Source organism: Microtus pennsylvanicus, chromosome 1 (genome assembly GCF_037038515.1).
Source record: "Microtus pennsylvanicus isolate mMicPen1 chromosome 1, mMicPen1.hap1, whole genome shotgun sequence".
Lineage (NCBI taxonomy): Eukaryota > Metazoa > Chordata > Mammalia > Rodentia > Cricetidae > Microtus > Microtus pennsylvanicus.
The window spans coordinates 206,902,415-206,928,332 of record NC_134579.1 but is presented as its reverse complement, the minus strand read 5'-3'; the positions used below and the strand labels follow the sequence as shown (position 1 = coordinate 206,928,332).

Below are 25,918 nucleotides of genomic sequence, written 5' to 3'. Positions count from 1 at the left end.
GCTCAGGCTCCTTTCTTGTTTGCTCTTATAACTTAACCTGTTTCTCTCCATTTATCTTTTGCGTCAAGGCTTTTCCCTTTCTTCCTTCTGTATATCTTACCTTCGTTGCTTCTTGTGTCTAGCTGGCTGATGGCTGCCTGACTTCTTGTGCCAGGACTGCCCCTCTCTTTCTCCTCGTTCTCTTCTCTATCTTCTTCTCTTGTTCTCCCTCATTCTAGATTTCTCCTCCTACTTACTCTCCTGCCTCCAGCCCTGCCTCTCCTTTCTCTGCCTAGCTATTGGCCCATTCAGATCTTTATTAGGGCAAACAGGTACCTTAGGCAGGCAAGGTGAAACAAATACAACATCTTTACATAGTTAAACACACATCCTTACATGGTTAGCAAAGGTAGCAGAAACAAATACAACAGACCTTCACACCATTATAGTAATAGTCTGCAGTATAAACAAGAGTAACACATCTGTACGTAGTTAAAGTAATTTCCACAGCATGTGAATGGTTCATTTTTAAAATATGTGGCTACGAATTCCATTGAATGGATGTGCCACAGGCAATATAGTTACTCATGGATGGACAAATGGAGTCTTTTTCAGATTATTAAATATTAAACCTCTATGGGCATTCACACTTCTGATGGTTTTTACATAAGATTTTATATCTCACTGCTTTGCTGGGTAAGTATATGTTTAAATGTATAAAACACCGATAAGCAATTCAACAAAGTATCTGGACCATGCAGGGGAAATCTCCAGCAGGCATTCATTGTTCCCCACACTGACTACTGTCCAGTTCTACATATGTGATTGAGCAGTCACCATTCTAACACACAGATAGCAGCATCTCATGTTTTTAATTTGCATTTGCCTAGGAATTGATAATGATAGGTATATAGTTCACTTTAGCTGTGTGTATGTGTCTTCTTTAATTAAATGTTTACTAAAATTGGCTGTGTTTGTTGAAGTGTTCCTTATATCTGTATAATCTCCGACTGAATCTCTACATAATTTTATAGAAATTATAGACAAACAATTCAAAATTTTCTATATAAAAACAAATAACTAAGTATCAGTCATTGTTTTTGAGGAGGTGGATCTGGGAAGATGGCTCATTGGATAGTGTTTACTGTAGTATGGAGCCCTGACTTAAAGCATCCGCCCAGTACCCACATGAAGCTGAGTGTATGCTGCAGTCTCAACAGCAGGGAGGTGGAGGCGGGAGGGTTCTGAGGCTTGCTAGACGATCAGTCAGGAAAAAATGGCAAGCTCCAGGTTCCTTGAGAGAGCCTGACTCAAAAAGTAATGTAGAGATGGGTTGAGAAAAAGAGCCGATATGAAAATCTGGCTTACCTACATGCATGCACGCACGCGCACGCACGCACGCACACATGCACATACAAACAGGAATGCATAACTGTATCTTCTTTTATTTCTAAGGAGGAATTCTAAGGCTCACATTACCTGGGTCACTGTGCCATTTTAGCTGAAGAATAATTAAATGGAGCAGAAATAAATAAGATGGATAAATGTACTCATTCATACACAATCAACTCATTGTTGACAGTTTCACATGAGAAGCTGATGAAGAGGCTCTCTTCAGGGAAGGATGATGCTGGGACATTTGGCCACTCATTTGCTTTTAAAAAAGTGAGCCTCAGACCCTATTGCATCATACACAAAGGCATTTGAAAGAAAATTAGGATTGGTTTATATGATGACTTTAAACAGAAGTCCTTAATTTAACTATGTCACACAAACACTATTTTGTTTTATCTGTTATTGGTTTCTTTCCCCCCACCTTCCCTTCGACTTATAGAATCAAAAAATAACCTAAGCAGCATTTAAAAAAAACACTTTAAAACTTGCAATTTGGGTGCCTCATGTAAGATTGAGTTGGAGAGGAGACTGGAGGTAGAATTTAGCAGAATAAACTAACAACAGTATTGATCTCAGTGGGGAGAGCGTGGCTTTCTCTTGGTACCCACGCCCATCTCTGGATGCATTTGTGTAATGATATATATTAGGTTTAATACAAGAGAACTCAGTCCCTTCCTGATGTGTGATAAGTGATATTTTCTTTAATCATTACAGCCAGGGGCAGTGCTGTGGGCTTATTGACTTAATAAGAGAGTATCAGAATTTGAAGTCAGCTGTGTGTAAAGTTCTGGAAAGTGCTAGCAATGTCATTGCCATGAGAGCTACTGTGAAGGACCAGGAGGACCTGAAGTGGGTCTTTGCCAAGGTAAAATGCAAGCACAATTATTTAAGTGGTCTTCAGTGTTCATCCATGCATTTTCCCCTCTGCACAATTGTTCCTGTTTGACATCTAGATGTGGATAATTCCTGTTGGCAGTTCAACTCTTTTTCTAAAAATGCTAGTTTTTTAGAAAATTTTAATTTAAGAAAATTATATATTTATATATGTAATGTATATCTGTATTTATGTATATCTCAGCTGTGTGTATATATACACGTTCACATATTACCATTAGTTTCTTCATAAAGTTGAGCAAAATACATCTCTTAGAGGGCTAATGTTTCTAAACCCTCATCACTGGCTGTTTAACTAATTAAGGAAACGTTTATGTCCACAGCATGAAACTGCCAGGAACGAAATGAATTCTAAACAGAAAGAGCTGGACAGTTTTACCAGCAAAGGCAAACACTTGCTATCTGAGCTGAAAAAAGTCCACAGCGGAGATTTCAGCTTGGTCAAGACTGACATGGAAAGCACCCTGGACAAGTGGCTGGATGTAAGAGCGCCCCCTGGAGTCTGTGCGCAGCCTACATGCAGGTTCTTTCAGGCAAATGGGCAGAGGATTAACCAGAGATTGGAACTCCGGTTCCAGTTTTCAGAGTTAACTCCAAAGTGAAGAAAAATGATAGCTGGAGAGAGAAGACAGATGCATGAGCTACTTGACAAAGCTTACTGACAGAGTCCCCCATCTGATAACTACAAGCATGACAAATCACAACTTAGAACGTTTCCCTTCTCAGAATGCTGGTGTTATGGATAAAAATTGGATAACATATCCATATTAATTTTCTAATAATAGAAAATTAAATTGCAGTAAATATGAATTTGGGGTATGGAGGCTGTAGTCTTGCACTGAAGAGATCAGGCTTGTATTTTAGAACTTTGACTTTCAATTCTTACACCATCATTCACTAGCTCCATGGCTAGACCCTAAATGTTTTCTGTATCACAGATATGCTCAAATCTAATTAACGTCCATCCCTATACCACAGCATTACCAATAAAAGTGCTTAGAAAATAAATACAGGGCTGGAGAGATGACTCAGAGGCAGAGAGCACTGGCTGCTCTTGTGGAAGGTCCGAGTTTGCTCCTCAGCACTCACAGAACAGCCCCCAGCCGTCTGTAACCCAAGCCCCAGGAGATGCGATGACCCTTTCTGGCCTATTTAGGCACTGCACACATGTAGTGCATATACATACAAGTACAAAACACCTGTACACAGAAAATAAGTTTTAAATAAAGAAAATAAAAAATATGATGCCATCCTATATGGACCTCAGTCCTGTAGAGTCTTATCCAGTGAGTGACACTTCTGTGCATTCTAACATACCCTTTGTCATTTATACCCCAACTTATGAATGAAAAGTGAATGTCTCAAAACTCAAACAACTCTCCCATTGATGAAGTTAGTCTACATATTGGTTGGCATTTAAGGTATGCTAATAAATGTACAATAATTTTTTGAAATTTTGTCAGAATATAATTTTTCTTATCATGAAAGCATTGGTGGGGGAGTAAGGATTCAAGAACTTCATATTTTGATGAGCTGGCGCCTGCTTCCTTTCTCAGGTATCAGAGAGAATTGAAGAAAACATGGACAGATTAAGGGTAAGCCTGTCCATCTGGGATGATGTCCTCTCAAGTAAAGATGAGATTGAAGGATGGTCCAACAGCTCTCTTCCACAACTGGCTGAAAATATCGGTGACCTGAACAACAGCCTCAGAGCTGAAGAATTCCTGAAAGAATTTGAGGTAAATGACAATACGTACAAGTGGAGGTAGGGCATGCCTCTATAGGGAAGAAGAGAGAGAGAAAAATGGGTGTTCCTACGTCCATTCTGCTTTTCAAAGACACGGAGGAATAAGGCAAAAGTCACCTAACTTCAACTATTGCTTTTAAAAATTTGTTAGGCTCTAGCTAAGCAATTTTAATAATTATTTCTTAGTTGGGGCTTATATTCCTCACTCTTCTGTTGCTGTAATAAAATCCCTGCCAGAAATCAGCTTTGGAGAGAAAAGGTTTATTCAGTCTTATAGCTCCGAGAAGGATACTGTTCATCTTAGCTGAGACAGCACGGCAGCAGGAATGTGAGGCCAAACCACCACAGTTCATCTTCACACGGGAATTAGAAGGAGAAATCCGAAAGTGGGGCCAAGGTATACACACCCCACAGACATACATCCTCCAGCAAGGCTTCCCCTCCTAATACTTCCCAAACAGTGCCACCAACTGGCCACCAAGTCTTACAACACGTTACCATATGGGGACAGTTTTTATTCAACCCCTATTAAGGAACTTCAAACATTAATATAAAAGAAAAGTACATTAAGTTTCCAATTATTCTGTAAATATGGTATTTTCCTTTGAGAAACCCAAACAGGGAGTGTTTGTAACATTTTGTGCCTATTCTTCTTCATTCGGAAAAGAAACATCTACATTGAGCTGGGGTTATAAAGAAGGATGCTTAAAAGAAATCCTACACTTGCTCAAAATTGAGAATGATAGAGGGTTATTTATGTAGGGGTAGACTTACAGATCACAATCCTCTACTGGAATGGGGAACAGCAATCAAATCCTGCAGCCGGAAAAGTGGCCAGATGCACACTTTACATCAGCACATATAGTATAAGAGGCCACACCCAAGTGAGCGGGTAACTTAGAGGCTACTGGCAGTAGGAATTCCTACAACAGGGTTATGTTTGGTTTGTGTTGTATTTTATTTATGGTAATAGAAGAATATTAATGGTTAGAAAGTACCCAGGCTTTGAAAAATTGTGCTTGGTTGGTTATTTATTCTAAACTACGTTTAATCCTATTTATTGTGTTTGTTTTTGAAATTCATCCATGAAACTCTTAGCAAACATTGTGCCGGTTAGTTGGGAATTTTTTGTCTTTGGAGGTTTGGGGGGCTTTTGTTAGTTTTTGTTGTCATTGTTGTTGTTGTTGTTTGTTTTGTTTTTGTGACCTGATACAGACTAGAGCCATCTGGGAAGAGGGACCCCCCCAACTGAGAAATTACCTCCAGATTAGCCTCTAGGGCATTTTTTGATTAATGATTTATGTAGGAGGGACCATCCCTAGGCAGGTGGGTTGTATGAACGAGCAAGTAGAACACGACACAGGGACAAACCTATGAGAAGCCTTTGTCCATGGTTCTTGCCTCCTTTTCTTGAGTTTCTGCCCTGATTTCCCTCAGTGATGGATGCTGACACAGAAGTATAAGCCAAACCAAGTCTTCCTCCCCAAGTTGCTTTTGGTCACGGTGTTTATGACAGATAAAGCATTTGTGGTGTATTCATGAGAGCTCTGGTCTTAGATCCCCAGAGCTCTCATGTGTTCTGTGTGTGTGGTGGTCTGCCTATGATCCTATATCCAAGAATCAGTGGCAGGAGATCCTCAGAGCAAATTCACTAGCCAGACTCCCCAAAACAATGAGTTCTGGGTTCAAGTGAGAGACCCTGCCTCAATTTATAAGGTGGAGAGCAATCAAGGAATATACTCAATGCTGACCTCTGGCCTTTGCACACAATGCACAGACTTTCACATGTGCCTGCACACATACACATGTGAATGCATATTACACACAATTGAAAAACCATATAGCAATAATAGGGACATGATTAGAAATTAGACAGGTTAAAGAGAGAGAGCTGTTTCAAAAGGCATGTAATTGATTGTCATTTTGGGAGGGAGGATCCTATTCACATTCTGCAGTCTGGTACCCCACAGCCCCCATCCCCTACACCCCACACCTGGCACATACAAAGAACCTGACAGGTAACAACTGTAGTCTGGTTTAATTGTGCTGCCTATGTTACTGGGCAATCTCAGACTCTAATAGTTTTTGAGCGCTCTTGTAATATAATTTCAATGTCTAAAAGTATCAGAACTCACCGGGCGATGGTGGCGCACGCCTTTAATCCCAGCACTCGGGAGGCAGAGGTAGGCGGATCTCTGTGAGTTCGAGACCAGCGTGGTCTACAGAGCTAGTTCCAGGACAGGCTCCAAAGCCACAGAGAAACCCTGTCTCGAAAAACAAAAAACAACAAAAAAAAAACTATCAGAACTCAAGAAAACTATACAGACTAAACATTCAGACATAGTGAAGAATCCCAAGGTCCTTTTTAGTTGTTACTACTGATGTTAAAATTAGTATTACAACTTGGAGAGTGTTCTGTCCTGGAGTCGGGTATTCAGGCTCACAAAGGGTGATTGTTAGAAACTGTGTTATCCAGAATTAAATGCATATAAGGAAAAGCTAATTGTGGGCTGGAGAGTTTTCTTGGTGGTTAAAAGCATTAAGTGCTCTTCCAGAGAACCTGGGTTCAATTCCCGTTATTCACATGGTGATCACAACCATCTGTAGCAGTTCCAGGGGATGTGATACCCTCTTTTGGCCTCTGAAGAAACCAAGGATGCCTGTGGTGCACAGACATACATGCAGACAAAACACCCTTACCATAAAATAAAAGACAAATTTTAAAAAAGAAAAGAAAAAATCGAATAACAGGAATCGTGCCTTAGTGGTAAGAGTGTATATCGCTCTTGCAGAAGACCTTAGATCAATTCCTAACACCCATGTTGATATGGCCTCCAGTTCCTGCAGAACAAGTACCTTCTTTTGGCCTTTGTGGGCAGTAGGCATGCACACACTACACACTCACATGCATAGGCAAAACAAGTCTTTAAAAAGTCTAATTGTAATAAATTTACAGTTAAATAAATTTGATAAAAATAAATTTAGTGCATACTCAAAATTTATCTTTCTTTGTCAGATGATGGCACAAAGTTATCGTCTTAGCACTTGGGAGGCTGAGGTAGAATGATGGCTGCAGATTAGAGAGTAATTTAGTCACGTAGCAAGACCATATTGCAAAAAAACTATCGTTGACTAGTTATTACTATACACCTTAGTATGCACTAAACCCTTGAATTCTTGATGCCTGATACATCGGCAGCAGACACAGGGCATGCCATGCAATGCTGTGCTATTCTATGGTGTGTCTTCCTGCTCCACAAGGATGGTGACACCATGCTTGGAACCTGCAGTGACGGTAAATACTGCAGCAGGAGTTCTCATAGGACAGGCTGTTGTCAAATCAGCCTTCTTGTGCTGACTGCAGAAACTTGGCTATCTCTGTGCCTCAAACCCTTATATGGTGTGGCAAGGTTCAGTTTCCCAGAGATGGACTTTTTGTTGCTGACCCTGTGATACATCGGTTACTAAATCAGTGCCCTGGAACCAACCCAGAACCTGGCTCTGCCCTTCCTGCTGCCAGCCCTTTCTTCATACCATGGTCTAAGTGAGTGTGGGTCAGCAGGTGAGTTCCCTAAACACCCAGCTTGTTCTGTAAAAAGCCACCAAGCCCGGAGTGAGTTCTATATTGTACAATAAATTGCTTTCTGAGCTCAAGCCATTGGAAATTCTGTTGTCCCAAAGCACTAGATTCTGTTTCTCAAGCTGAGAGAGCTCTCGTATTAAACATTCTTTGGTGATTCATAACTGTTGAAGTTTATAAGCATCTTTGCTCAATAATGATTCTTGGTTTGGTATTTGTTTGTATGTTAATTGTTGATTGAAAGGGGGAGGGGTAGATAAAATAGCAAATGCCAAAATTATTTCTGCTTCAAGGCCTTCTAAATATTTATTTGAAGCGTGCCTTCTGTGTGCTGTTGATAGTCGCTGAGCAGTCCTGGTGTGCATTTGTTTTAGCTTGCTTCTGTAAGACTTCAGTGTTGCCATAGTAACTAATAATAACACAGCTAATGAATAAATGGCAGCCTAGTGGACATTTTCACTGACTCAATGCTTTTGGTCAGTGTTTCATATTTTCCAGGGATTTTATTCCAATAAAAGAGGGTGAGAAGAGAGAGAGAGATTCCCACATACCCTCTTATTCAGAGTGAACTTTAATGGTAACAGTTTCCACACTAGTGAATATGCTGAGCAGATCTTCTAAATACTGCTTCAAGATGGCGTCATGACCGTTAGCTCTCCGCATGCGATGCCAAGTGTAGTCTGTTGGTCTTCGGATTCATGATGCCTTTCCCCTATGTCTTTACTTTCATAGTCTGAAGTTAAAAACAAAGCCTTGAAATTGGAAGAACTGCATTCCAAAATCAACGACCTTAAAGAACTAACGAAAAATCCAGAAACACCCACAGACCTTCAGGTAAGCAAAAGATGATTTTTGTAGTAAATACCACGTAACAGCCAATCACATCTTCACTTCCAAAATACAAAATGAATATGTGTGTGTGTACCTGTACATGTGTGTATATGTCTGTATTACCATAATTCTTAGCCAACATATACAGGGGTTAAACATTAGCATCAGTAAAATTATTTGTGTCAATATTTGTTGCATATTTGCATTCCAAATATCATAAGGGTAGTTCTTTTTTCCTTACAGAATTGTGGATGCATTAACAGCCTGATTGTTTCTTGGTGCATTTTATGTTTAGACAGGAATAGACCCCCCCCCCCAATGAATACGTGTTCTTACTAATAATGTGCTAACTCGTTTACACCATAACTGGGCTAGAGGACAGGGCTAGGATTGCCAATGTCTGTTCACGGCCCTGTCGATGGTTCCAGTCCCAGGAACCATGAAGAAGATCAGGAAGTAACTGGGTTGGACAGGGAACCTGGGCTTCCCTCATGCCTGAGCCCTAGAAGCACTCAGTGTGGTTGGTATGCTTTGACTGACACCTTGCCAGCTCCTGGTTGAAGACTCTTTCTTTTCAAGGTGTTCATGGTTTTTTTTCCCCTCCTCATTGTCCTTGATTCTCTCTAACTGACTTAGCTATGCATGGTGCTGATCCCAGGCATGGATGGGAGTGCTGGATGCTTCATAGGAAGCCAAGGAAGTAGCAGTCATCGTCACAGCTGAGAAGAAGGGATGATGTTTACTATCACATATATTTGGGACAGCAGAGGGCGATAAGCTATTGCAGAGCGAGGCTGGAGCAAGGCTTTGGGGTGTGAGCTCTTGTGTATCTCTCCTCTTTCACCCTACTCATCCCCCACCCCAAGGAAGACATGTCAGATGTCTTTACTGTCCCCTAGGATAGGTAGAAGAATTTCGGTGACAGTGTTCAGGGAGGCAGCTTCATTTGTGCCCTACAGTTGGCAGCCACCGACATCTGGTTTCTAAGCCCCTGCCAGGCAGGCTGGCTGATTTCTGATGTATTTGCCAAAGAGTAAATGCTTGCACGGGTAACCTGCATCTCGGCAGCAGATGAGGTGGGCAAAGTGGGGGAATGGGGTGAGTACCATTATGTGGTCTCAGCCTGAAAGTTATGAGTAAAGGAAGAGACCGCTCTTTGACCCCACTGCGTGAGGGCAGCTAAGTTGTCTAAAGACTCTCTCCAGGGGATGGACGCAGAGATGCCTTGGGCATAGAAAAGACAGAATAAAGAGGCAGTATAGAACGTACAGGTTCATCGAGGGATTTCAGCTGGGGTCCAGCAGTGAGGGCATCTCCCTCCTAAGAGGACCCATAAACCTAGAGAAGTGAGGTTATGAGAGGCAGCTCACACTCACCCGTGAGTCTTCAGTTCAGAATACCTCACTCACCTCCCTCCCACCCAGGCTTGTGGATCCTACAGCTGTGCCAAGCAGGAATAGAAGCATGACAACGCAAGAAGAAAGGAGGCTCTTAGCTCCTTGCTTAAAGCTGCTCTGATCCAGGAGTTAAGAAAAGACATCAAACCTTTATGTTTGATGATTTTGCCAAACTGCACTGATCATTGAGATGTGGGATTAAGACCTTTTTCAGTTTAGAGTAGTTGTAATTCCCTTTATTAACTTGGAAGCCACAAAACTCAGCTTTCCTGAAATACCTCATCTTAGGAGAAGAAAGAAAATAACCCTACTGCAATCTTACGAGATAAAATCGGTTCACCATTAAACCTTATGGCGGGATTCCTCCAATCACATGCAGGCAGGCCTGTGTGACTGTTCCTTGTGGAGAATTAACAGCAGACTTTTGGTCCAGCTTCGCTTTTAGGATGTACTCTTCCCTTCCCTGGAACCCCCATCCAAACCACACTCTATTGAAGTCCAGAGTAACTGCAGCCCTGCTCTTTGCCGTCACTCAATGTGTTTGGCAGCCCACACTCGCTGGTTTTCCATCCTGGGAAAAGCTATTAGTACTGGAGAGGCTTCCATGGTGAGCCTAATGTGTTCTCGATGGAGTTCCGCGTAAACAGAATTCCAGGCGGGTGAGTGTGTTTTTGGTCCTCCCAGACTTTCACAAACTCTTGCTTTATAATCAGTTTATAGAAGCAGACTTACGGCAGAAGCTGGAGCACGCCAAAGAAACCACCGAGGAAGCAAAGGGAACCCTGAAGGATTTCACGGCTCAGAGTACCCAAGTGGAGAGGTTTGTCAAGGACATAACAACGTGGCTGATCAATGTGGAGGAATCGCTGGCCAGGTGTGCCCAAACTGGGACTTGCGAAGGGCTGAAGAAAGTCAAGGTAAGTCCAAAACTAACCTTCTGTGTTTCTACTTGAAGTCTAAAATTTTCTCCCATTTTGTGACTGTGATGAACACATAATGTCTGCTTTCAGCCTCCCGGCAGAGTTAGTGGCATGAGAAGTAAATGCAAGCATTAAAAAAGCGAAAGATGGGCAAAAAGTTGATAGAATGCATTGCTGTCGGCCCTGCCTGCCAGTTACATGTGTGTATGTGTGCATGTGTGTGTGTGTGTGTGTGTGTGTATCTTTTTATAAAAGGGTGAAGACTGTGAGAAGCCTGTTTGACTTTGTATCAATTTTTGAGCCTCAAATGATTTATCATCACTTAATTATCTTTGTGTATAATTTGAATGCTTTCATCTGTAGAATGTTGTGATTTTCTTTAACTAAGGAAATCATCTTACATCCTTTCTTCATGTTAACAGATGACAACCCTGCTCAAGTGTTTGTACAGTATGTATAATTGTATTGACTTTTCAACATTGTTCTTTTGAAAAAGATCATTTTCTCTCCGTGTGTGTGTGTGTGTGTGTGTGTGTGTGTGTGTGTGTTTATTCACATGTGATCCAGGTACCCAGAGAGTACAGAAGAGGGCTCGGAGTACGAGTTACAGGTTTTTGTGAGCCACCCAACCTGAGTGTTGGGAACCAAACTGGGTTTTCTGAGAGAGCAGCAATGGACACTAACCACTGAGCTATTTCTCCAGCCCTGGCCCTGCTCTTCCTTAGCATAGCTTTATACTAAGCTATAGATAAGGACATAGAGCTTTAAACAAATTGTGCGTGTGTGCATGTGCGTGCCCAGATTCTAACCACTTGCTAATAGCTGTTTGTTACCAAGTGGGACTGGCATACTTCATTAAAGCATCAATACAGGACTGGGAGATAGCTCAGTTGGTAACCTGCTTGCTGGATAAGCCTGAGGATGTAAACTAACCTCTAAAAAAACCTGTGTATTTGATTCAAAATTGTAACCTTAGTGCTGTGGATGGAGGCAGGTAAGTCCTTGGGACTTGGCCAGCCTAGTTGAGTCAGTTCATCCAGAGACCCTGTCTCAAATAAACAAGGTGACCTCCAGACCAATGAGAGACCTTGTCTCAAAAAAAAATAAATAAGGTAAACTCTAGTTCAATAAGATACCCTGTCTCAAAAAATCAAGATGGAAAGCTTCTGGTAGTTGTCCTATGAGTTCCACATGCATGTGCATGCATACTTGTAAATACATGAATGAACAGACACTCACACACACACACACACACTAAAAGATAGACACTATATATGTCTCTTTCTGTCTCTCTGTCTCTGTCTCTCTCTCTCTATATATATATATATAGTTTATATATATGCTTCAGTATTGTATTTATTGTATTTACATTATTACTATCCCAACCCTTCCCCCTTCTACTCCTTCTATGTCACCCCCTTCCTCTCAAATTCATAACCTACCTCTTCTTAAATTATTATTATTGTTGTGTGGGTATAACCTACTGAGTCCATTTAATATTAATCATATGTACATGTGTTTAGGGCTGACCAACTGGTACTGAATAAGCTATCAGGGAGCCTGACCCTAGAGAAGACTGAATCTCCCTATCTCAGCAGTCATGAACTCCCTGTAGCTCTTTGTCTAGGGACGAGGCCTTATGAGATTCCCTTCATCCATGCTAAGATGTCAACCGGTATTGTCATTGTACATATCTTGTTTAGGTGATCATTCTGATAAGGTTTCATGCGTATAGCTCCTTACCATATATAAAAGATGTTTTTGTTTGTTTGTTTCAGTTTTCCAAGACAGGGTTTTCTATATAACAGTCCTAGTTGTCTTGCTTTGTCGACCAGGTTGACCTCAAACTCACTGAGATCCACTTGCCTCTGTCTCCCAAGTGCTGGGGTTAAAGGTGTGCGCCACCACTGCCAAGCTAAAGATTCTTTTAAATCCCACCCACGAATATACACAACTGAGGAGGTTTCTACATTGTTAATTTCAGATTTTAAAAAATACCAGAGTGAAATAATGATATTATTTTTCTTGAATGGAATAAGCGTCCTACAGAGTGTATTCACAGTGCGCTTTTACCACCTAGGACATACAAAAAGAACTTCAAAGTCAACAAAAGAACATCAGCTCCACCCAAGAAAATCTCAACGGTCTGTGCCGGAAGTACCACTCTGTGGAGTTGGAGAGCCTGGGCAGGGCAATGACTGGATTAATAAAGAAACATGAAGCCACAAGCCAGCTATGCTCCCAAACCCAGGCCAGCATGCAGGAGTCTCTGGAAAAACACTTCAGTGGTGAGTTGAAGGGCTTTAGTCTGAATCACTGCTTATGAGAGATTGTTTGGACCAAAGGCTATTCAGAAACTGCCAGTAAAAGTTTGAGCAAACCTTCAAGTCTGATTATTGTTTTAAATTCGTTCATGCTCTGAGATTGAGTAACCGTTCTGTTCCAGCAGCTCTAGCCTCTCAAAGAATGTTTTCCCATTCTCTTTGAGAGAACAGGAGTCTACCCATCTTGATTATTCTGACCTTAACCTGGATCTTCCATATAAGAGCTTATGCACATGAAGAACTACCTCTGTTCAAGAGGTCAGCAACCGCTACCAAAATAGCTAAGGACACTTTTTCGTGCTAGGATGAGTCATTGCTGTAAACATGGATGTTGGGAGAGGCCGTAACAATGGAAGCCATATGGTCCAGAAAATTCCCTCTCCCCGTCTCTATTCTGAGAATCTTTGTTCCACTCTGATGTGGGGGCATAGTGGCTTTCTAAGTCAAAGTAGTAAAACAAGGAAGTGACAATAAAGGAAATCTTTCTTTAAGGGATTGAGAGAGGGTTTATGGGTAAGCAGCTTGCTGTTGAAGCATGGGGAGCTGAGTCTGGATCCCCTGCACGTACACAAAAAGCTGTCTCTGATGGCATATATCTGTATTCCTAGTGCTGGGAAGGCAGAGATGGCTAAACACCTTCAGGGCACTAGCCAACAAGTCTGACCGAATCCTGAACCCCAGGTCAGTGAAAGACCCTATCTCAGCAAATAAAGAGGGATGGAAACAGAGGAAGACACCTGATGTAACTTCTGGCCTCCACACACATGCACAGAAAAGCACATGCAAGGGCTGGAGAGATGGCTCAGCGGTTAGGAGCATTGCCTGCTCTTCCAGAGGTCCTGAGTTCAATCCCCAGCAACCACATGGTGGCTCACAACCATCTGTAATGAGGTCTGGTGCCCTCTTCTGGCCTGCAGGCATACACACACAGACGGAATATTGTATACATAATAAATAAATAAATATTTAAAAAAAAGAAAAGCACATACAAACACATAACATGTGGATACACATGCACATGCAAACACACACATGTGCACACGCATGTCTTTAGCACTCCTGAGCGTGTTTCTCCTGGCATTCTTACAAATTCTTTCCCAAAATAAAAGGAAATCAAACATTCCAAGTATTTTATTACTTTCCAGTCTCTTTGAGGTAACTTCTCCACCCTACCATAAATACTCATGGCTGTAAATCACATTATATTTTCTATCTTATTGTTTTCTTTTTGAAGTATTTTTAAAAGCAGGATGAAATGGGTTGGAAACAGCAATAATTTATTGTGACAGTCCTAGGAGCACACTCAGCATTTTGGATTTATCTCTCCTTTTGTTCATTTTCAAAAGATTCTATGCAGGAATTCCAAGAATGGTTTTCAGGAGCAAAAACAGCAGCCAGAAACTCTTCTGATCTAACTGGTGATAGCCAAGTTCTAGAAGCCAGGCTCCAAGATCTTCAGGTATGGATGCTATGATGTTGATATGGATACCATGATGCTGATATGGATACCATGACGCTGATGTGGATGCTGTGATGCCGATGTCGATGTTATGATGCTGTGGTGGATTCCATGATGCTAATGTGGATGCTGTGATACTGATGTGGATGTCATGATGTTGATGTGGATGCTGTGATGCTGATATGGATTCCGTGATGTTGATGTGGATGCTGTGATGCTGATGTGGATGCCATGATACTGATGTGGATTCCGTGATGCTAATGTAGATTTCGTGATGCTGATGTGGATGCCATGATACTGATGTGGATTCCGTGATGCTAATGTAGATTTCGCGGTGCTGATGTGGATGCCATGATACTGATGCGAATTCTGTGATGTTAATGTAGATTTCATGATGCTGATGTAGATGCTGTGATGCTAATATGGATGTTGTGATGCTGATGTGGATGTGATGCTAACGTCCTTCCTTCCTAGACACACTCACTGCCTTGGGCCAGACCCAGGCTGCTTCCTCCTGTCTCCTTTCCTGAGCCTTCTTATTTTGGTCTATCTTTTCTTCTTCCAATTATGGAGTTGGGCTGTTGAATCAGAAGGTGTTAGGAAAGAAGGAAAGTCACAGGAAAACAAAAGCAAGCTTGGAACTGTCTATATCTGTTTTTAACCCACTGGCTATTCTTTAAAAGTCATTCAAAATGAAACTTTATTTATTATTTTTAGTTCTTTGAGATAGGGTTTCTCTTTGTAGCCCTGACTGACCTGGAACTCAGTCTGTGGACCAGCTGACCTCAAACTCAAAGAGATCCACCTTTCTCTGCCTCCAGAGTGCTGTGATTAAAGGTGTGCACCACCACCCCCAGATAGTTTAACTTTTATAGCAGTAAAATCATTAATATTTTCTAAAACTATTAAGGAGCTTTGGGTAGTTGTTTGTTGTCTTCTTTTTTTAAGGAAAAAAACATACCTTGTGTTTTGTGTTGTTTAAATTTGGGGCCTATATGTAGAAATGTATTCAAACCAGAGTAATGGCTATTACAGGCTATTTAGATTTTATTGACTGAAGAAAATATATGCACTTGGGAAGATGGCTATTGCAAAGCAGAATTCAAGATGAACCTTCAGAAGAATATCTTCAAGGGAGATTTTGTCCAGGGTTTCACAGGCATTTTTCTAATTAGAGCACAAGTCTAAGTATTGCAAAACCAATGTTTTTTTTTGGGGGGGGGGGTTATTTGTTTGATTTTCTTGTTATTTTATTTTCTTCATTTTATGCTTTTGGTTTTGGGGAATTTTTGGTTGATTATTTATTTGTTTGTTTTTTGAGATGGGTTTTCTCTATATAACAACCCTAACTGTCCTGGAACTTACTGTATAGACCAGGCTGGTCTTGAACTCACAGATAACCACTTGCCTCTCCTCTAGAGTGCTGAGATTAAATGCTTGAGCCACACTCCCAGCTCCAGTGCTTATTTTTAAAGATTAATGAGGGTTGGTGTGGTGGTGCAAGCCTGTAATCCTGGCACTGGGTGCTGACATGAGAGGCTATAAGGTTTAATGCCAGCCTATACTCCATGAGACAACGATCCACAAGAAACTCTGTTAGGAACATGAGAATGGGATGACCCATTGGGTGATAGAATACTGCCAATAGCCCACTCTGTCGGAAGCCAGGTGATTGTTTCATGTACAGGTCTGGTTTTCCAAGAGGCATGGTAAATTCAGAGGAGAATTGTCCTCCATATTGTAGAATTCCAAACAGAAATATCCAGGTGACAATCAAAGGAACGTTCTGGAGTTTTGGAGACATGAACAGCATTAAGTTCTGGGCTTCCCTTGCTCTGTGGAATCCCAGGCATAGATCTTCAAAGGAGGAGGTGTGTGTAAAGAAAGGAAGGACCATCCTGAGGACTAGATTTTGTGCAAAGTAGACAAGAGAAGAGAAGGAAGAGGCAGCTTGGCCATCTGGTCGGCAGACTACTATGCCAGCCAGTGAGGAGATGGGAGCGGAGCTAGGGGACTGAACAGAACACTGAGAACGGGACCCTCATGAGAACCTCCTCTTTTCCAGCTTACTGCTCTCGGTTTCTCCTCAGTTCCCATTGCCATCCTGCCTCACACTGCCTCAATTAGGAGCCTTTATTTTATCCACTGCGTGCTTCCTTCTCAATCTAATCTCCTTAGACCCTTTCCCAGCAGACTAAGCTTTGCTTCACGCTTACTTCATCCCTTCAGCTCAGCACTGTGATGAAGAACTTCATTTATAATAGCAGATATCTCTATCACCTCGACTTCCAGGGTGTCCTGGATTCAGTCAGTGATGGGCAGAGCAAGCTGGACGCCGTCACGGAGGAAGGACAAACTCTGTACGCACACCTGCCCAAGCAAACTGTTAGCAGCATCCAGGAGCAAATCACAAAAGCCAATGAAGAGTTCCAAGCTTTTCTGAAGCAGTGCCTTAAAGACAAGCAGGCTCTCCAGGACTGTGCTTCAGAGCTGGGGAGGTAGGTTGTGAAAATAGCTGTGGCTCTCACTACACACAGAAAGTGTTTTGCAAAGAGTTAATGGGAACAATTCGGGTGCAGACACAATCGTACTTGAACTCTGAGTTTCAATTATAATGAATATTGGCCTGCCTTTATCACAGCTTAATAAAATAACCGATGACGGCATCTGAAAGTTTCATTTGGCTTTGTTTCCTGTGAAGGAACAAAAGCCAAGGACTTGTATCCCCTGAATTACAAATGACCTGGCTGTGTGCTGTTTCCGTCAATTTGGGTAACTCGGGGTATTAGAAACAGTTTTCCCCGCCTGTGTTCATGTCTGCTGGGATAATCTTGGTAGCAAACAGCTTTTGGATTTCAAGGATCCAGAGTCCAAATCAGTACACACACACATACACACACACACACACACACACACACACACACACACACACACAAACTGTCTTCTTTGTGACAGTCTGATCATTTAAGGAAGCTTTTTGCTGAATTTTCTCTGTAAACCGAAAATCCATGAGGCCTTCATTGCAACAAGAAGAGACTGTAACCTAGCTTCAGAGACAGTAGTAGACACATGAAGATTTCTCTAAGACGGTTTTCTTTTCTTTAGCTTTGAGGATCAGCACAGAAAACTGAGCTTGTGGATCCATGAGATGGAGGAAAAGTTGAGCACAGAAAACCTGGGGGAGAGTAAACAGCATATGTCCGAGAAGAAGAACGAAGTCCATCGAGCTGAGATGTTCCTGGGAGAACTCTTGGCCGCCAGGTACGGTGCAGAAATGGAGTGGGTTATTAATTTGCCAACATCTTTTAGGTCAGTCAGTTAGTTGCAGAGTTGATTGCTGGTTGATTTTGTACTGGTTTGTTGGGGGCGATTTCTTCTGTCCCTGAATATCTCAGCTACCAGGCTGCATTCTTTATGACTGTGTGGTATTCTACAGAAAGCATGGGCAAAGATAAGTAAATAGTGTATATCCTTGTTTCCACTCTGTTTGCTCCCTTTTCTCTCTGACTTCAGCTTAGCTTTTAGAGATTTTATTGAGAGTCCTGAGCTTTCCTTCCTGGCATTAGCTTGTGTTGATTATGTCCAGAAGAAGCACGTGTAAGAAAACTACAAAGCCACACTGAGAAAAACACAGCTGGGAACCCCGACTCCCATTCATTTCTTCACACGCGGTAGCTTCCAGCCCTCGTCCTTACAATACTGATAGTGTCATGAAAGCTGTGGCCACTAGGTCTCGCCCTCCGTTCATTGAGCTCCTTTGCAATATCTCTTCATTGCTGCCCTGGCTCCTCTCCTGGACAGAGTCCCCTTATCTTTGACACCAACACCATTGGCAGTGTTTTCCTCCTTATATTCTTGCTCCGCCCCTAGCACTTTCCCTCTCTGCCTCTCTAACCTAAGGTAAAAGGCTTCCTACCAGGAAGTGCAGCTTGCTCCAGAGCAAGGGCTCCTCAGTGACCCTCCAGAAGGGCAATGCTAATCTATATAAAGCAGAAAATGTCAGGGTCTACTCTGCTTAATCAAACAAATCAATGAAATTATAGCCTGAGAAAAAAATGACCTAATTCGGACCATGCTCCGTCTTTATTTTCAGTGAGTCCTATTTATGATCAAACATGCCAGTGTTCATTGTCTTAAAGAACAAGCAGGTAAACGTGGTCCAGCAGAGCGTGTATCATGACTAAAATGCTGTAGTATCTGTGGAGCTGTGTCCAGGACCTCAGTGGAGATCAAGATCCATGAGCTCGTGATTACATAAACGTGGTCCAGCAGAGCATGTAACATGACTGAAATCATGCTGTAGTATCTGTGGAGCTGTGTCCAGGACCCCAGTGGAGATCAAGATCCATGAGCTCGCGACTACATAAACTAGGGTGTTGTTTCATCTAACCTGCTTATGTTCTCCCACAGCTGGGATCGGCTCTCCATTGCTTACAATAGACTGCAAAGTAGATGGTATAGAAGTAGCTATCGTGCTATTGTTCAACGAGTAGTGAGAAAGAGAGAAGTCTGTGTGCACTCAATATAGACACAATTATTTGAAATATGTATTCAGTATATTGCTGGTCAAATCTGCAGATGTGGAACCAAAGGATAAGGTCCCCATGGGCACAGTACTTGTTGCTACTGAATTTGATAACTATTGAGACATGCCCCTGGAATGCTTTGGTTCTATCTCTGGGCACCTTTTAGGGATTCATTTCTTACCACCTCACATTCCCGTTATCTGGGGAAAAAATAGACAATGTTGACAGAATTAAGAAAATGATAACATCACTTTTACTAATTTCCTGAAAATAAGGCTTATTTTGCTTTCCAAATCTTGACTGTTACATAGTTACAATATAATCTGACCAAGCCCACACCTGCCTTGCATGCAGACATCGTAAATGACCTCTGTTCTCAACTCCATTTCTTCACAGCTGCTGTTGACCTTTATCGCTCTCTCTCCTGACATCATTATTCTGAAACTGCATAGAAGGCAGTGGCCCAACACCAAATTCATTGTCTTTTGTATCTCTCATCACCAATTGCCCTTTATCAGTGCTCAAGTGTGCATGGGTTTGTGTGCATGTGGAAGCCAGAAGATAACCTTAGCTCTTGTTCCTTGGATGTCGTTCTCCTTACTGTTTTAGGAGGTCTCTCACTCATCAGGCACTCTTCAAGCACACCGGGCTGGCAACTAGTGAGTCCTAAAGATACCTTCTATCTGCCTGTTTCTACCTCCCAGCCCCGGAATTTTAAGTGTGCACACCACCGTGCCTGGTCTTTACTATTTTTCTAATACTTGCAATGTCGAGAGACACATAATTATTGAAGTGTCACTCTCTGGTATTCTAGGACCAGATGCTAAGACCTCTAGTGTGTTTGACTTGGGGTCTTTCCTTACCAACTGGCCACTTCCGGCAGCAGCAAAGTTCTCCTCAGTCACATTCTCAAGCTGTGTCACCTCCTTTTTGGGGTCTTTTTGGAGTCTCACTATGTAGACCAGGCTGGCTTCTGACCAACTATCTCTCTTCCACAGTCTACCAAATACTGGGGTTATGAGTGTGCGCCACCACACTGAGCCAATCCACCCTCTTGCTTCCTGGGTGTGTGCTACTTGCTTCTCCCAATCATCTGGGTATGTCATAAAGTGCCCAGTCCTTCAAATATTAGAGGGACATACCCCACAGAAAAGCATAAAGCCCTGAGGTTCAGGAATGTCTGCCATCCTTGAGCAAACCATTTTGTAGTAGCAGTGAAATATTTTATATTAGTTATTATATAACTCATGATAGGTAGGCTCTATCAGGTAGCACACCTTCCTGCTCACTGAGCAGATTGATTCCAAATTCCCCAGTGTCTTACAGAGGGGGAGTCGTGTTGGATAACCATATCTCAGAGTGACTCAAAAGATGCTGTTCAAATAGGAGCCACTCAGAGACAGTCGATTATAGATAGCACACATTATGTTCTTTTCCTAGTATGGTGTGTGTGTGTGTGTGTGTATAGTTTATGCATGTCTGCATTTATACATGTAGAGGACAGACGTCAGCAATGGCTATCTACAGAAGTAATTCTCCCCTTCAGTTTTTGAGGTATTCTCTAGGGCAACTGGCCAGAGAACTCTAGGGACCCATCTGTCTCGGCATCCTTGGCATGGAGATTACAGGACTATGTCAGCATGTCCAGAGTTTACATGGGTTCTGGAGATCAAAGCTCAGGTCCTCGTGCATGCTTGATGGGCACTTTTGCCAACTGAGCTACCTCCACAACTGCCCAACAGTTCTGATAAAGACATCTTGTTCCTGCCGATCCGCAAGGCTTTCCCCAATAAACATGCTCTTGAGAAGTTCAGGCTCCCTTGACTGGTGTTTATAGAGGCTTTGAACTAAATGGGAATGAAGAAATGTGAGCCAAGAGTACAAAATCCCACTTCCAAGGATTATGGGGCTTTGTTGCTTTGCTCTGTTTCGGTTATAGTAGATTGGACTCACATAAATGTAACTTAAAATAGAAAGTTCTATTTTTAAAAATCCCTAAGAAAATAATTTCAAATGTTCCCACCATGGAAAATATGTGGAGTATGTGAGGTGATGGCTCCATTAACCAGCTTGATTCAATCACCCCACGTTGTGCCCATAAGCCACCGCATTGCTGTATACACCATACATTTACATGGCTACGAACTATTACTTTGTAATTTAAAAAGGAAAAACAACAACAGCAGCAAAATAAAGCACAGCTGGCCAAGTTGCACTACGAACCTAGAACATCACAACCAAGTCATGCAAGGGTTTTACTTCTGTTCTCTGGATCCAATTAACATAGCTCCAAGCTGTGAGGGCCATGGTGCTCAAGGTACACCACGGAAGCCCATTGGCTCCTACCATGGCATTTGAAAGCAGCTTTCCCCATCCCACATTGTCCCACAATGCCTAGCATTGTGTCAGGTCCTGGAGATGGAGGTGAATTCAGTCACTTGACTTCCAGACAGTAATGGCCTGTGGGTCAGGGATATTAGGTTGAGGGTAAGACATGGAGTAGAGGCATGGGAGTCCCGCACACATCATCTGTCTGTCTCTGGTTGTTATGGGTACTGCCTAGGGGTGGGATACCTGTGTCGTGGCATGAAGAGGCAGTCCAGAAAGTAACAGGCAAGCAGAATTTGCATGGAGGAGCGCCAAGTTTATTCATTACCTCTCTTGTTGCCAAGACAAAATGCTTGACAGAAGCGACTAAAGGCAGGAAGGCTTGATTCTGGCTTAAAGTTCGAGGGGATATAGCCATCATGATGGGAATGGCATGGCAGTAGGGGACCAGCCATCTGGTCACCCTGCATCAGCCACCAGGAAGCACAGAATGAATGGGAACTGGAGCAAGGCTATAAAATGCCAAGGCCTCAGTGACCCATTCTCCAGCAAGGATCCACCTCCCAAAATTTCCACAAACTTCCCAAACATCACCAGCTGCTGGGAATCAAGTGTCTAGATTCAGGCGCCAGTGGGGACATTTCACACCCAAGCTATTACATCCACAACAGAGCATGGGGACCTTTCATAGTTAGGATAGCAAACAGGAGTGGAGAAATGCTAGAGGGAGTATGAACTTACTTCCTGGACTGAATTCCTAGAGAAATGTAGGCTCTGTCACTGGAACTTGTAGATGGAGACATGGTAGAAATGGACTCACATTCCCTGACAGGTGTTCCCCACACTAAGAAGGAACGTAGCCAGACCCCAGCGTCTTAAAGTCATGTCTGTCATGAGCTCTTGTCTGGATCCTGATCCAATGTCAACAGTCATTTTTCCCTCCCCTGGATCCAGAATCCTGGAACTAAAAAAAGAAATTCTGTTTGTCTAGAGAGTCCCTTGACAAGCTCTCCCAGAGAGGGCAGCTCCTCAGCAAAGAAAGCCACGGCGCAGGGAAGGGAGGCCGCAGGTGTGCTCAGCTCCTGACCAGCTACCAGAACCTTCTCAGAGTGACCAAGGAGCGTCTGCGCAGCTGTCAGCTGGCCCTGCAGGAGCACGAAGCTCTGGAAGAGGCCATGCAGAGCATGTGGTCCCGGGTAAAGGATGTGCAAGACAGGTTGGCTTGTGCAGAGAGCACTGTCGGGGACAAGGAAACTCTGGAGGGGCGGCTGTCGCAGATTCAGGTATGTGCAGCCCACACCGGCTGCCCGTTGCTCTAATTGGATTTACAGAGTCTGGGATTGGTCCCTGTTGTCTGGGAAGTGTCAAATGAAAATGTTGTTGATGGGGGGGATGTTTATTTTCCTTTTGGGAAATGGAACTTTTTGTTGTTGTTAACAGCTTCAATTTTATTTGTTTGTTTGTTTCATCCAGTAGTTAACCATCAAAGCTTACTACATACCTACTCTGTTACAAGTACTATGAGAATCGCTGGGGATATGGAAATAGTAGGTAATACCTGTGTTCCCAGAGGCCAGCGGCCAGTGTGTGAACTGTTACAGCAGAGTGTAGGTCCTGCCTGTGAATTGAGTCACAGGTTTCTTTGCAAAAACAAGGTCCACCTCCCATCATCATGACTTTGAGCAGCGTGAATTAGCCAGGCCAGGAAGGGAGGAAAGGTTACCATGCGTCTTCATTGCCTAAATTAAATTTCTCCCACTTGAAACCAATCAACAACATTGTGATTATTGGCTGGTGACCCAAAGTTTTCCAAGAATTTACATTGATCTTTGGACCTTACATGCCCTGATACCTAGCTTATGTTATTCTAGGCTAGAGTTTATGAAAATTTGTTGCTTTTGTTTTACAGTGAGATGTTCCTATCTTAATTATCTTGCCAGGCCAGCAGAAAGTGCATGCATCAGTGTGTGCTTGCATGCTTGCAGCCCTGTTCTTCCTCAGTCACCAGCCATGTTTTTAGAGTTTCTCATCAGCCCAGAGCTCCAGAACCAGGCTAGGCTAGCTGGCTCGAGATCCCTGGATCTGCCTGTCTCTGCCTCCTCAGAGCTAAGATTACAAGCACACGCCACCACTGCCAGCTTTTTATGTGGCTTCTGGGGAATTGAACTCAGATCTTTGTGCTTCTAAACTGAGCTATCTCTCTAGGCTGCGACTCCTTCGCTCTAGGGAAGAGCCTTTGTTTAGCACGGCAGGTTTTCATGTGCCCACTAACAACATCTCCTTCTCCCTCCGCAGGACATTCTCCTAATGAGAGGAGAGGGAGAAGTGAAGCTGAATATGGCTATTGGCAAAGGGGACCAGGCTAGAAGAAGCAGCAACACGGAGGGTCAGCAGGCCATTCAGGCTCAGTTGGAGACACTTAAAACGACATGGGCTGACGTCATGAGTTCTGCCATCCATGCACAAAGGTATAAAACCTTCTCTTAATGCTTATTTGCTCAAATAAAACGCAGACATTTCACAAAGCCATGTCACAGCACCGAGAGAGCCTGTGGTAGAGTTGCCCAGCATGTTGACTTTCCTAGGGGCAAACATGCCTGTCTTTGCCTGTGTTATATTCCCCATGGAGCGAAGACTAGCGCTGGTATGCAAGCGTGTCTCGCTTCTGTTTTCTTTTCAAAATATTTTTGTCCCTCCACACACACAACCCCTCAGCGTCCACATCCCCGCTCCAACGTCTCACATGGAATCTTGCACATCACCCAAGCTTGGGAAAATACCTTTTTTAAAGCCAAGAACATGGGATTCTTTAATAGCTCCTAGCTATTTAAAGGCATGTGTAGGGAATGTTGCCAACCAATTGTGTTGACAACCGAGCTTAACGCGTACATCTGTTCCTCACCCCGGAGTCATCGCACCTAGCTGGTGATCTCAGAAATGTGTGGGGTGTTTCTGATTGTCACAGTGATACAGATATTTAGGCATTTAGTGGCTACGGTGTGGAGACCTGAAGTTCTACAAAGTGGGAAACGTTCTTATGCTGCCAGTCCTTAAGCCATTAAGAATTCTGTAGAGCTGTGGCAGTATGGCCTGACCCAGCTAATACACGGAACCTAAAAAGGTGATCCAATGAGGTTCACAGTAGAATGGTGGTTACCAGAGTCCAGGAAGCATGTCAGGGAGGTGGGATGGGAGAGCATGTTCTGTGAGTACAAATAAAGTTACATAAGAGCAAGAGAATCTGCAGTGTTTCTCCTTATATAGCAGGGTGAGGAAAGGTCACAATTATACAATACACATTTCAAAAACCAAGGAGGTCGTGTAGTAAAATATCTCACCATAGAATGAACACAGAGCATGTTCAAGAGAAATGTGTTTAGCTTGATTTAAACACACGTGTCCATGTATCGAAATACAACATGGCCCCATTAATATTCCCAACTTTTTGTCTCATTCAAAAATTGAAGTTGGTAGGAAAAGAGAAAAGAAAAAAGAATGGGAAGGAGGGGCCAGAGTGCAGGCCTGCCCTGTATCGGTCGCCGATGGAGAAGTAGAGAAAAATTTATGGTTTTTTTGTTAAGAATGAAAAGTCTTTACTTTCTCTGGGTCTTTTCTCAAATTATATGTATCTGTCCAGCTTTCTTGTTGGGCAAGTAACTTCCACTGAGAATTAGATTAAACCACACCCCAGAACCCATGTTCGGAAAGCTCTCTGCCCTTCATCCACTCCAGAAGTGGGTTCCCAAAGTGACTGCAACGAATATTTGAACAGGAGATGAAGGGTCATTGCAGGCCAGAAGAAGCCCTGCCGCTGTCTCCCACCAAACAGGCACCACCCAGGGCACCTAGCTTAGCATGGGGTTTCTTTGCTTTGAATTTTGGTTTTCATATTAAGAGGAAGTAGCTTTCTAGGCAAACAGGGCATTGCATCTTTGTCAGAACGCCTACTGATCAGCAAAGAAAAGAGTCAGGTCCCATGGGGGCGCTCCCATCCTTTAGGAGGCTGCCATGGGGCTCTCCTACCCTATAGTAGGCTGCACAAACATAAATAACTCCCCAGCGGTTGGCATTGGGCCAGCTCTCAGCCTTGTGGGACTCAAGAGAGATGTGGGAGAATTTTTCCAGCTATTATAATAAAATTCTGAATCCAAGAAACAGGTTCCAAGCTCTGCCTCTTGTTTCAGCAAGAAATTAGATTGGACAGCTACACGCTGTGTGGTTTCCTTGTGGAAGGGCTTGGGGCAAACAGTGAGACAAAGGAAAAGCCATTTTGCCTCCTAGGACTTCAGAGGCTAGAGAGACATATACAGTCCAGAAAACCGACTCGGACTGTATTACCAACAATTTTCAAAAGACACCCAGCTGTGACAGAAGGAGGGGGATCTGGCGGCTTCTGGGGTATAACATTGACTTATACTTTGAGAAACTCTCCAGACGTGTAGGACTCCGTCTGTATGATGAGGCACACACTGAGACAGAAGCCACAGTCTGAGCAAGTGATGGAAACTCATTGACTGTGGTCCTGACTCTGCAACAGT

General features: G+C 42.9%; 1 protein-coding gene across 1 annotated transcript in view; it reads left to right on the top strand.

The window, feature by feature from the left end:
* Syne1 (spectrin repeat containing nuclear envelope protein 1) overlaps positions 1-25,918 on the top strand; it is a 471,659-nt gene that overhangs the window by 196,272 nt on the left and 249,469 nt on the right. Inside the window, exons 43-53 of the mRNA XM_075949874.1 lie at positions 2,089-2,239; positions 2,592-2,750; positions 3,825-4,007; positions 8,328-8,429; positions 10,537-10,740; positions 12,824-13,031; positions 14,414-14,526; positions 16,819-17,024; positions 17,632-17,787; positions 22,372-22,663; positions 23,676-23,848. Of these exons, the coding sequence (XP_075805989.1) occupies positions 2,089-2,239; positions 2,592-2,750; positions 3,825-4,007; positions 8,328-8,429; positions 10,537-10,740; positions 12,824-13,031; positions 14,414-14,526; positions 16,819-17,024; positions 17,632-17,787; positions 22,372-22,663; positions 23,676-23,848 (1,947 nt within the window). The remainder of the gene's footprint in view (positions 1-2,088; positions 2,240-2,591; positions 2,751-3,824; positions 4,008-8,327; positions 8,430-10,536; positions 10,741-12,823; positions 13,032-14,413; positions 14,527-16,818; positions 17,025-17,631; positions 17,788-22,371; positions 22,664-23,675; positions 23,849-25,918) is intronic.